This window comes from Sturnus vulgaris, chromosome 20 (assembly GCF_052056855.1).
Source record: "Sturnus vulgaris isolate bStuVul1 chromosome 20, bStuVul1.hap1, whole genome shotgun sequence".
NCBI classification, from domain to species: Eukaryota; Metazoa; Chordata; class Aves; order Passeriformes; family Sturnidae; genus Sturnus; species Sturnus vulgaris.
The window spans coordinates 825,621-838,441 of record NC_142262.1 but is presented as its reverse complement, the minus strand read 5'-3'; the positions used below and the strand labels follow the sequence as shown (position 1 = coordinate 838,441).

Here is a 12,821-nt window from a genome sequence, read left to right as displayed (position 1 = left end):
ACTCGATTGACCCCTGTGCGCACTGACAAAAATCGGCTGCTTAATGGAGCTGTTTTCCTGCTAAAGCCTGAGCGAGCTGCGCTCAATACGTTGGGGATGCGATAGATTGGAGGGTTCGGAGGAGCTGTTAATAGAGTTCTGGGAGCTCCCGGCCATCCATCCCCGCCGCCCATCCCTTATCGTTATCTGCCTTTGTCTGCTCGCAGGCCGGGCAATTTGCGAGGTGATCGGGCTCCGTGTGTTTAACAACACGTGATGGATGTCACCTCGGCTGATACGCTCTGCTTTTCTCATTATTAAGTGCAGAAATGTTTCCTTTAACACCAGGTCTCTGTTGTAGATCGGTATCAGCCCTGGCTCGGCGACAAAAGCGCCCCAAAGCACCAGGAACAGGAGCCAGGGAGCTCTGCTGGCTCCTCCGGCCATGGAAAAAGCCTCAGCCCAAAAATCCTGGCTCCTTTTTGCAGCCCCGAGCCCACATTGCCTCGTGACAGGCAGGACCCGACACTTCCTTTTGGCTGATTAGAAATAATTCAGCATTTTACAGGGATTTCTCATCCTGTCTTCACCTGGGGCTTGGGAATTTAGAAGTTGTTCCATGGAGCTGCCTTTGGAAATGTCAGCCCAATGATGCAGGGATTGATTTGGAATCAGAACTGGTTTGGTTTGATGATCTGTGATAAACCAGAGATTGGGGTGCCACCCAAAGAATCCCAGAATGGAGAAATCCAGCCTGGCTCACCTATGGATTGTTAACCAGTAACGTCTTTGAGAGAGGAACCCAAAAATCTCCTCCCACATTTGGGAAATGCAATTACCCATGGAATCAGCATGAACAGACCATTCCCATGAAATACATCAGTCCTCAATACATCTTCCTCAAACCTGGGATATTCCAAACCCAGATTCCTGGTGCAGAGTGACACCCTGAGCAAAGTCTCTTTCCTGAGTGCTGGGGGGTCTCGTGGCTCATGTGTTTGCTGCTGAAATCCCGTGGGTTTGTAGGGTACAGTGGGACCAGTTGCTGGCAGTGGGATGAACTTCCACACAAACTTCTGTCACTTGTGTCACCTGCCCCGGGGAGGATCCACCCAGCAGGGAACTAAAGGTTTTACACGGCCAAATGTGCTCTGTATAAATCTGAAATGTGAATTTCCAGCAGAGTGAGGACGTGAGGCTGAGGGAGCAGTGGGGCTGTGGCACAGACACCAGGAGTGCTGCACTGCCCCAGCCCATGCCAGGAGCTTCTGTCCCTGGAAACTCTGCAGCACAGCCAGCAGCTTCTGCATTCACCACTCCTTTATTTTGCATTTCCCAAGCAGAGGAGCCCTAAGAAGGCACAGCACGAGGCAAATCCCCCCCAGAACAGCCCTGACAACATCCTCACTGCCCAGCTGGGATGCAGGAGCAGGGATGGAGCTGCAATTCCAAAGAACCACGAACCAAATGTGCTCGTGCCAGGTGTGCAGAGCCCAGAGCTCTGCCAGCCCAGGTCTGAGCCCGGGAGAGCCGTACTGAGGCTCCCACTACCATCCCAGGGGGGCAGAGCTGGCTGGGCCCCTGCCATCCCCTGCATCTCCAGCTCTGCCAGCTGCACACAGCAGCCAGAGCGTCTCCAGCTCCACTCAGTGCCTGGAAGCAGCTCCCGAGCCTTTCCAGTCACCCTCAGCCTCTCTGCAGCTCCTGCAGCCTCAGCCTTGTGTGGGAATCGATGCCCCCCAGCCTTAATGCAGCCTCTGCAGAGAATCTCAGCATCCTGAGAGCCCTTTACCACTAAAAGCTGCCCTCGAGCTCGGGGTCAGCCCTCACAGAAGCAAGCCCAGGGAATCCCTGTTGCCTTGGAGTGGTTTTCTCCATCCTGGCTTTAAAACCTTCTGAGTTTTAACCCCAAACTCTCAGACACCAATTGACTCTGGCACATCAGATCCCCCACCCAGCACCCGAGCTCTGTGCAGCCCTGCCCCTCCAAACCTCACTGTCCCTGCTCCAGCTCCTCCCTGATCCCTGTCCCTGGTCCCTGTCCCTGGTCCCTGTCCCTGGTCCCTGATCCCTGGTCCCTGTCCTTGATCCCTGTCCCTGTGCTTGCACACCCTCCTGTCCAACCCTGGCTGGGATCCGTGTGCCCCTGGAACTCCTCCACACATCCATCCCTCCATCCAGAGAAGCATTCCCGGTCTCCAGAGATGTGTCTGGGGTTTGTGTGACAAGGCTCATGCCACACGGGGGTGGCTGCTGTGCCCCGTGGGGGAGCCCAGGCTGCAGCAGAGGGGGAAGGAGCAGCAGAGCCCCCACGGCATGAAATGAGCACAGCCCCTGCTCCTCACCCCTCTGTGCCACTGCAGGGGAAGATTCAGGAGTGAAGATGATCCTGGGAGAAAGGAGGGGTGAGGGGAAGCTGTTCTAATATTTCGTTTTTATTTCTCGTTATCCCACCAATCTGGTTTGATTGGTAACAAACTAATTTCCCCAAGTCCAGTCTGCTTGCCGTGATTGCTGAGGGATTTCTCCCTGCCCTTATCGTGCCCCACGAGCCTTTTGCTCCATTTTCTCTCCCCCTCAGGTGAGGATGGAGCCCTGGGCACACCCGGTGTGCAGGCTGGGTCACCCCAGCACAGCACATTAACATAACACAACCGAGGGCGTGGGAGAAACGGAGCAAGAGACTGCAAAATAATAAATAATCATGGAAAAAACTAGGGCACAGCAGTGTCACTGGCTTTTGATGTTTCCTTCTCATCCTGCCCTGCCTCTTCCCCCACGGAAAGGGAACACTGCAAGGTGGGAAGAAGCTCCAGAGCAACAGGGACACAGAGCTGTGTCTGTTCAGAAGCACCAGAAGGATTACAGATAAATATTGAAGCTATCAAAGAAGCTTAAGGGATTTAGGAACCCACTCCCCATTATTATCCTCACTGGGGGAGGGGAAGTGATCTCTGCAGCCCAAGAGCAAACACCAGAACCGTGCTGACCTCTGAACCCCCACCCTGGCTGCAAAACCCCCCTCAGTGCCGGACAGGGGGAAAATGCCAAGTGTGGGGTTTGGAAGAGCCGGAGTCCCCGACTGTCACTGGTGTCACTGCAGAGGGGCCGAGCTCTGTGAGACCCCGCGGGCAACGAGCCCAGAGCATCCCCGAGCCAGGGCAGGGCCAGTCCCAGCACCTGGGCACGACTGGGAGCACTGGGAGCACCGGGCTGGGATCCATCCCACAGCTTTCTCTTACTGCAGGAAAATCCCGACAGCGCCGGAAAACGACTCGAGGGATGGGCTGGGAGGGAAAGCTGGAGGCTGCTGTGACGTGCGAGTGTGCAGGGGGGAATTCCTGCACTCATCAATTCCGAGCTGCCGGGGGGATGGGGATAGGAATGTGGGATGGGGATGTGGGATGGGGAATGGGGATGTGGGATGTAAATGCGGGATGTGGGATGTGAATGTGGGATGGGGAATGGGGAATGGGGATGTGGGATGGGGAATGGAGAATGTGGGATGTGAATGTGGGATGCGGGATGGGGATGTGGGATGGGGAATGGAGAATGTAGGATATGAATGTGGGATGTGGGATGTGAATGTGGGATGTGGGATGGGGAATGGAGAATGTGGGATGTGGGATGGGGATGTGGGATGTGAATGCGGGATGTGGGATGTGAATGTGGGATGTGGGATGGGGAATGGAGAATGTGGGATGTGGGATGGGGATGTGGGATGTGGGATGTGAATGTGGGATGTGGGATGTGAATGTGGGATGCGGGATGGGGATGTGGGATGTGGGATGGGGAATGGAGAATGTAGGATATGAATGCGGGATGTGGGATGTGAATGCGGGATGTGGGATGTGGGATGGGGATGTGGGATGTGGGATGGGGAATGGAGAATGTAGGATATGAATGCGGGATGTGGGATGTGAATGCGGGATGTGAATGCGGGATGTGGGATGGGGATGCGGGAATGGATCTGCCTCCATTCAGCTTGGCTCGGGCGTCACAGCAAAGCCTCATTAGCTGGGGATCATTAACCGGGGATCATTAATGGAGGATCATTAATGGAGGATCATTAACGGGGGATCATTAACGGGGGATGCCCCGGGTCCTGCTGCCGCTGCCGGGAAGGAGAAGCTCGGCTCTCACCGGGAGGATGGGAGCGGTGTCTGCCATGGACAGGGCAGCTCCTCCTCCTCCTCCTCCTCCTCCTCCGCCGCCTCCTCCTCCTCGGGCTCTGCTGGCCCCGCACAGCCCCGGGCGCTCATCCCGCTGCTTCCCCAAAGCCCCAAATCCAGCCCAGACGGGCACAGCGAGGCTGGGCTCGGGCTCAGGCTCGGCTCAAGGCTTCACCCCCTTGTCCAAGGGGAGAAGGAGCCCAGCGGGGCCGGCACAGCCCTGCCGAGCCCCAGCCCCCTGCTCCAGCCCAGCCCTGCATTCCTGCGCTGGGAATTTCACATCCAGCCCGGGCCCCTTCTGCAGCTCTCCCTGCAATTTTGGCTGATGCCAGCTCAGTCCTCCAGCAGCCCGAACGGTTTCTCTGCTACACTTAGAAGGGGATACTGCAGTTTTAAACCACAAATTAAATTTTTAATGAAACTTCATAACTGTTGTACCCAAATGTAATGCAATATTGATAGGAACTGTGCATCCAGCTAGCATGAGACTGCCCTAGAAAGCTTTTTAGGATGTTATGCAATATAGAGCTAAATTAATTATTTGTAATGAAAGGATCTGTGTCCCTATAGCATCACAGAGACCTACTGGTACAGAGACCACACTCCCCAGTCTCACTGAGTGTAAATGTCAGGCAATTTAGGCGGAAACTGGCTTGTGAGATGGGAGCAATGAGAGCAAGGGAAGGGAAAAAGGGAAGAGAGTGAATGTGCGAGACAGGGAGAGAGAGAGGGAGAGAAACAGAGAGGGAGAGATCTGCAAAGAAAGACTGCAGCAAAATGCAGCAAAATTCCCAACTCCTGTCCAGAGTGTGTCTGTCACAGAAGGGAATTCTCCATCTCACACTCGGTGTGTGCCCTGCCTGCACCCCCTGCCTGAGCTGCTCTAGTGACAGCTCTACCCTTCAGAAGGCACCAAAAAATACATTTTGTATATCCAGCATTCTGAACAGAGCCATGGAGCAGCTGGGGCTGCTTCCCTGTGCCTGGCCCAGCTGCAGGAGGAAAAGGCTTTGGAAAAGCCTTTTGGAAAAGGCTTTTGCCTCCTCACATCTGGGCTCTGAACAGCCAGTGGTGCAAACCCCATAGACCCCACAGATCCCACAGACCCCATAGATCCCACAGACTCCACAGACCCACAGACCCCACAGAGCCCGTCCTTGCTGCAGTTTCCCTAAGGACAGGCACTCAGATTAAAGAAAAGACAAAACAACCTGCCAGGCTCTGCCCTGTCCTGCTCTGAGCCTGCTGGGGATGGGGGGTGTGGCTGGAGGGGACAATCCCTCCGGACCCTGGGTGACAGCAGGGGCACAGCCAGCAGCTCCATGCACACACAAAGGGAGCTGAGCTTCTGGAAGTGTAGCCGCTGCTGTTCCCCATTTAAAGCTGCCTCCATCCCATAATGGATCTCATGGTTCCCACTCCGCAGAGGAGACTTAAATGTGGAATCAGCATCACCCCACAGGAGATGGTTTATGTACAGCAGGCTGCACAGGCACAGAAAGCTTCCACTGCCTCTCCCTGGGGCTCCAGCTCCTGGGATTAGAGAGATTTGTCCACTTTACAAAGCCGTCCTCTCTGCATTGGTGATGCTGCTGCTCCCACACAGAGGCGTGTGCAGATTTCCACCCCTCACCTCTGCACGGGAGCACCTGGGCTGCCCAAACCCATCCTCGTCCATCACCAACACAAATGTGCCTGCTGGCTGCTGTTCAGAGCTAAATCATCTGCCAGGGTCCTTGAGAGCTGTGCTCAGCTCTTTGCAGCTGCACAGCCATAAATCAGCTGCCAGCGAGCGCTTGGGAAGAGGCAAGAGAAGAGTTAAAAATAGGGGCTCCATTACTCCATTACAGCCACACAGCTCCTAAATCTACAGAAGCAATAACAGATCCTACTGCATGATTCAGTGATTCTGGGAAAGCTGAAATCCTGATCATGTTTTCCGCTCCTTTCTTTGCATTAGGAGCCACAGGGGTTATTTTGCTTATCTCTTGTAGCTCAGCTTTGTTGTTTTTTCCCATCCAGGCATTTCCTGCTCTCCATCACCATAGTATCCGAGTGTTTATTTTATTGCATTTGTCACCTTGGTCTCATCTCCGCATAATGTGCTATGGATGACAAAAGATTGTGAGGGAAATTGGTTCAGTGACACGCTCAGCTCTGTCAATACCGTGCAGATGTGAGCAGGAGTGGGACCCGGCTCCGCTGCCTCTCACACTGCTCTGCCCTGGTGTCATTCTATTGCCTGCAGGAACATTATTTTTGGGTTGTGCTCCTGCCTGTGGCTGAAGGATTAGACCTGCAGTCTTGTCAGCTTTTCCTTTCGCCAAAAAAACCCAAACCCAGCCAGCACAGAAGGGACACTGCTCTGCCCAGTTAACCCCATGGGGTCTGTCCCCTCCTTATCCCCCTCCTGCCCTGCTCCTGCTGCACTGAAACTGCTCAGCACAGAGAGCCAGCAGCAGGGACAGTAACCAGGGCGATAAAGCCTGAAGGAAGAGCCTGCTGGAAATGCAGATTTTGCCCCAAAATTTCCTGCAGCAAAGCACAACACCCCAGAGGGGAGCAGTGCCAGAAGTGCAGGCAGCCCCTCGGGAGGCTCTGAACTGCACAGAGGATCAGCAGTGAGACCCACGAGCCTCAGGAAGGCTCCAAAGCACACCCAAGCCTCTTCAGCCCCCCTGAGCACCAGGACAGGTTGGATGGAAGCACTCCAGGGTGCCCATGAAGGTGTCCCAGAGGTGCTGAGCACCCTGACACAGCTCCTGACCTCTCAGCCCCTTCTGTCTGCCCTGCCCTGTGCTCCCCGGGCTGGCATAAATGCACAGCAGAACGTCAGAGGGTTTGCCAGCCTACCATGCTCCTGCTGCTGACAGCCCCAGGCCCTGGGTTTGGCCATGAAATTCTGCTTTCAGTGCACCACAGGATGGCAAAGAGGCTCCCAAGGCAGCTGAGCTGCCTTTGAGGAGGAAACACTCCCAGCCACGTCAGTGTCACAAACCCCCAGGGCCGGATAATGACCTGCTCCAGGAAAGGCATCAAACCAGCCCCAGGTACCACTGACAGCAGCCAGGGAGCTCCAGCCCCGGCCAGGGCTCCTCAGAACTGCTCCAGCCACATCAAAGGGGAAAGGACCATGCAATGGTTGTGTTTCATCATTTGCAGATCCACGGACTGAAAGCCTTTGTATTTTATTGACCCACTTCACTAATCAAAATTAATTGCTCCATATTTCACAGGATAACTCGGCATTATGTAAATACTGCAGCCATATGTGCTGCTGCAGTGCTGAGGGGGCCGCGCTCCCCCATGGCCCCAGCAGGCTGCTCTGCAGGCCAGCAGGTTCCTGCAACACCCAGGGACAGGACAGGGACAGAGAGAGCTGGGACAGCTCCGTTTGTGCTCAGGTGTCCTGGCCCAGGGCAGGACGTGGTGGGCAGGGACAGGAACACTGCCGGCTTGCTGCTCCGGGGCTGAAGGAGAATCGGCCGCGGCTGAAGTGCTGGAGGTGAGAAAAGTGACAGCTCCAACAGCCGCGGGCTATTCCCACCAAGGACAGACCCAGGCGTTACCTGCAACCTTCCTTCACTGATTAATGTGTCCATGAACACTGCACACACCTGTACATACACACTGCACACACCTGTACATACAGCCTGCACACACCTGTACATACACCCACTGCACACACCTGTACATACACACTGCACACACCTGTACATGAACACTGCACACACCTGTACATACACACTGCACACACCTGTACATACAGCCTGCACACACCTGTACATACACCCACTGCACACACCTGTACATACACACTGCACACACCTGTACATGAACACTGCACACACCTGTACATACACACTGCACACACCTGTACATACAGCCTGCACACACCTGTACATACAGCCTGCACACACCTGTACATGAACACTGCACACACCTGTACGTGCACACTGCACACACCTGTACATACAGCCTGCACACACCTGTAGATGCACACTGCACACACCTGTACATGAACACTGTACACACCTGTACATACATACTGCACACTACACACACCTGTACATGAACACTGCAGACACCTGTACATGAACACTGCACACACCTGTACATACACACACTGCACACACCTGTACATACACACTGCACACACCTGTACATACAGCCTGCACACACCTGTACATACAGCCTGCACACACCTGTACATGCACACACTGCACACACCTGTACATACAGCCTGCACACACCTGTACATACACACACTGCACACACCTGTACATACAGCCTGCACACACCTGTACATGCACACACTGCACACACCTGTACATACAGCCTGCACACACCTGTACATGCACACACTGCACACACCTGTACATACAGCCTGCACACACCTGTACATGCACACACTGCACACACCTGTACATACAGCCTGCACACACCTGTACATACACACTGCACACACCTGTACGTGCACACTGCAGACACCCACCCCGCACACACACCCGCACACCTCCACACATCCCCGCAGCCCTTCCCTGCACAGTCTCCGCTGCCCACGCGCGCTCCCGCCCACGGGCACACGAGAGCCCCGCACACACGGACAGACACACGGACACACACACGGACACACGGACAGGCACACATACACATGGATACACACACGCACATGGACACACGGACACTCTCACGCTCACAGCATCACCCCCGCACGCTCCCTCTCTCTCTCTCTCTCTCTCGCTGTCGCTCACGCCGCGCTCCCACGCGGGGCCCCCCCTCCCGGGCCGGGATTCCGCGCTCCGTGACGCCCCGCTCGGCCCCGCCCTGTCGCGATAAAAGCGGCGGCGCCGCAGCGGAGCCGGAGCCGGCCCGGAGCGAGCGGAGCCGAGCGGAGCCATGGCCGCGGGGCCGCCCGGCAGCCGCCGCCTCCTGCCCCCGCTGCTGCTGCTGCTGCTGGGGCCGGCGCTCGCCCCGGCGCTCGCCCAGGGCCTGGGGCAGACGCGCTTCGTCTGCACCTCGGTGCCGCTGGACGGGGACGTGTGCGCGGCCTCGGCGCTGGGCACCGGCTCGGCCGAGGAGCTGAAGGGCACCGTGCTGCAGCTGCGGGAGACGGTGCTGCAGCAGAAGGAAACCATCATGAACCAGAAGGAGACGATCCGCGAGCTCACGGCCAAGCTGGGCCGCTGCGAGAGCCAGAGCGTGCTGGAGCTGCCCGGAGAGGGAAAGGGCAGGAAGGGCTTTTCCAAAAACACCATGGGCGACCTGTCGCGGCCGGCCGCCGCCGAGACCCTCAGCCAGCTGGGGCAGACGCTGCAGTCCCTGAAAACCCGGCTGGAGAACCTGGAGGTACGCGAGGAGAGCCGGGGAGCCGCACAGCCGGGCAGCGGGAGCCGCGGGCAGCCGCGCATCCCGGCACGGGCAGCGCCGAGCCGGGCACCGGGGAAGCTCCGGGAGCCGCTGCCCGGTGCTGACAGCCCCGCTCCTCTGCTCGCCCCTTGCAGCAGTTCAGCAGGATGAACTCCTCCAGCCAGACCAACAACCTGAAGGACATCCTGCAGAACAAGATCGATGACCTGGAGAAGCAGGTGCTGTCGCGGGTGAACAGCCTGGAGGAGGGCAAGCTCAGCCCCCGCAACGAGTCCGAGGAGCGCGGCAAGATCGAGAGCACCCTCACCTCGCTGCACCAGCGCATCAGCGACCTGGAGAAAGGTACCGGGCGCTGCCCACCCCCCCCCACCCCCCCCCGCGGCACCCCCGGGATCCCCGGGCCGGCTCCTGGAGCTCCCCCGCCGCTGGGGACCGGGCGCTGCCGGAGCCGCTCCCGTTGCCCATCCCGGGAGCGATCCCTCTCCCCCAGGTCGGCTCTCCCCGTGGCAGGGGTTGGACCGGGCGGATCGTTACGGTCCCTCCCAACCCCAAACCCTTGCTCGGTGGCTCCTGGGGCACCCGGTGCCCGCGGGCTCCGCAGCCGGGGATGCTCCGGGCTCTGCCCGCCCCGGGGATTAGGGATCCGCGCGGCGCCGGAGGGATTTGCTCCTCGCTGCCATCTCAAGGCCCGTTACATAACGGGGTGGGGAGGGGGGAACCCCCAAAGGGACAGAAAGGGGGCCCGGCAGGAGCCCACCGCCCCTGCGCTCCCGCAGGCCAGAAGGACAACCGGCCCCCGGACAGGTTCCAGCTCACCTTCCCCCTGCGCACCAACTACATGTACGCCAAGGTGAAGAAGAGCCTGCCCGAGATGTACGCCTTCAGCATCTGCATGTGGATCAAATCCAGCGCCTCCCCCGGCATGGGCACCCCCTTCTCCTACGCCGTGCCCGGCCAGGCCAACGAGCTGGTGCTCATCGAGTGGGGCAACAACCCCATGGAGATCCTCATCAATGACAAGGTACAGCCCGGGCCGCGGGGACGGGGACGGGCTGGGGGGCAGCGTGGGGACGGCCCCCCGTGGTGTTCATCGCCCTGACCCGCTGCCCGCAGGTGGCCAAGCTGCCCTTCGCCATCAACGACGGCAAGTGGCACCACATCTGTGTCACCTGGACCACGCGGGACGGCGTGTGGGAAGCCTACCAGGACGGCACCCAGACGGGCAACGGCGAGAACCTGGCCCCCTACCACCCCATCAAACCGCAGGGCGTCCTGGTGCTGGGCCAGGAGCAGGTAAGGGCAGGGGGCACCTGGCGGCGGGGGGGGCCGTGCTCGGTCGGTGGCCCCGTGGCCACCCGGCCCCGCTGACGGCGGCTCCCCCGCAGGACACGCTGGGCGGAGGGTTCGATGCCACGCAGGCCTTCGTGGGGGAGCTGGCCCACTTCAACGTGTGGGACCGCAAGCTGAGCCCGGGGGAGGTGTACGGGCTGGCCACCTGCAGCTCCAAGGCACTCGCCGGCAACGTCATCGCCTGGGCTGAGACCAACATCGACATCTACGGCGGGGCCACCAAGTGGACTTTCGAGGCCTGTCGCCAGCTCAACTAGGGCCACGGACAAGCGAGAGAAACCTCCTCAGCGGGTTCTTTTATTTATTTAATTTTTTTTTTCCTCCTTTTTTTGCGCAAAAACAACCGAGAACGAAGCCACCCGACTTGTCCCGGGAGCAGGGGTGCCCCGGCAGCGGGGCGCCCGCCCCCGGAGCCCCACGACCCCTCCGGTTTCTGTCTTGCCAACGTCCTTCAACGCCTGCGTGCCTTGGCCTGGCGCGGCTGCGCCCCCCCCGCCGCCCCCCGGCCCGGCCCCCGCTTCGCCGCCGCTTTCCTTGGGCACCGGCGCCTGGAAAGGCTGCGGGACCCGGCCCAGAGCCCCCCTCGGGGGCTCCTCCTTGTCCAGCCTCACCCCCCTCCCCGGCAGGGTGGTGCCCCCAGAGCTGGGGGAAAGTTGCGACGTCCCCCTCCCAACCCGGGGGTCGCGACAGAGGAGGGGGCGACCCCTCCGTTACCAGCCCGAGGAGGAGCCGCCCCCCGCCCGGCCGGCGCTGCCCCCCCAGCACCACAGCCATAGCCCCGGGCTGCGGCGGGACCCCCGGCGGGACCCCCGGGCCCGCTCCCCGACCTGCCGCACTCAGGTACCCCCGGCCCCGCCGCCTGCAGCCCCCCGAGGCCTCCTACGCGCCGTAGCTGGTGACAAATAGCCTTTACCGTCCCCTCCAGTGCAGCTCCCACTGACAGGTCTGAAGCCTTTCTGCTTTTGATAATACACTCTCTTATTTCTCTTACTGTAAAGGGAAGTTTATTACCAATTAAAAAAAAAAAAGGGTATTTTTATGAAGATAAAAAAAAAATATATAGAATTATCAGCGCTCCCTGAGGAAAACAAAAAAAAAAAAGTGCTTTGAGATTCTGCAGGATAAAAAAGAGATAAAGAAGCGTATTTTGAGATAACAGATGCATTTTGTATGGTTTCCTTTTCTAAACTCCTGGTTTGTACTACAGATTGCAGAAATCACTCCCCAGCCCCCCTCCTGCCCCCCCGCCCCGGGCGGCAGTGGAGGATGAGGCAGAGAATTCACCCGGGGCTCCCGAGCCTCACGACCAACTCCAGAGATGCGGCAAAGAGACGGGCGGAGCGGAGGGGCCGGAGCGGAGCCGGGAGCTCCCTCCGGGCCGGGACCAGCTCTTCCCTCCCGGCCCCGGCGGCTCCGCGGGCCCGGCCCAGGCAGCAGCACCCCCAGAGCGAGACCCCGCGCACGGCTCAGGGCAGCGCATCCTCAGCCGTGCTCTTGGTGCGAGAAAAAAAAAAAAAAAAAAAAAAAAAAATCCCCGAACCATCGAGAGTTAATTTGAGTTCCTCCCAAGCCCCCCGATCACATCGGCGAGCACAGGCACAACCTGCTGAGAACAACGAGACCACGGCACAGGTTTAACCTCCAGCCCCAGGTGCGTTGGATTTGCCAAAAAAACACGAAAGGGTGTGATGTCAACACAGTGTACATAGTGTACAGTAGGGGAGAGAATCGATGTATCTTAATTTGTCATTATTTTGCTAACCAAAGCTGTACATTTTTCCTACTCCTGGCTCTGTCTCCTTTGGGATTTGAAGGGGTTCTGACACCCCGTGCATCCGGCAGTTCTGACAATGCACTGTTTCTACGGATTCTCATGCTTTTTCCATTTTATTGCTGGGATTACATGAATTGTTGACTTTATTTTTACACAATAAAGCGTGAAGAAAGACA

The 12,821-nt window shown here is 58.1% G+C and overlaps 1 protein-coding gene across 1 annotated transcript; it reads left to right on the top strand.

Annotated features, from left to right (window-relative positions):
- The first annotated feature begins 9,050 nt into the window (after window positions 1-9,050).
- Window positions 9,051-12,821, top strand: NPTX1 (neuronal pentraxin 1). The gene is made up of 5 exons (XM_014887434.2): window positions 9,051-9,500; window positions 9,656-9,863; window positions 10,298-10,542; window positions 10,635-10,814; window positions 10,907-12,821. The coding sequence occupies exons 1-5, from the start codon at window positions 9,051-9,053 to the stop codon at window positions 11,126-11,128; spliced, it is 1,305 nt and encodes a 434-aa protein (XP_014742920.1). The 3' UTR covers window positions 11,129-12,821.

Bases quoted from the DNA above. Each gene is read 5' to 3' on its own strand.
- NPTX1 (XM_014887434.2), top strand. From the start codon at position 9,051: ATGGCCGCGGGGCCGCCCGGCAGCCGCCGCCTCCTGCCCCCGCTGCTG. The intron at 9,501-9,655 runs GTACGCGAGGAG...CGCCCCTTGCAG, and splicing joins CCCGGCTGGAGAACCTGGAG to CAGTTCAGCAGGATGAACTC. The intron at 9,864-10,297 runs GTACCGGGCGCT...GCGCTCCCGCAG, and splicing joins CATCAGCGACCTGGAGAAAG to GCCAGAAGGACAACCGGCCC.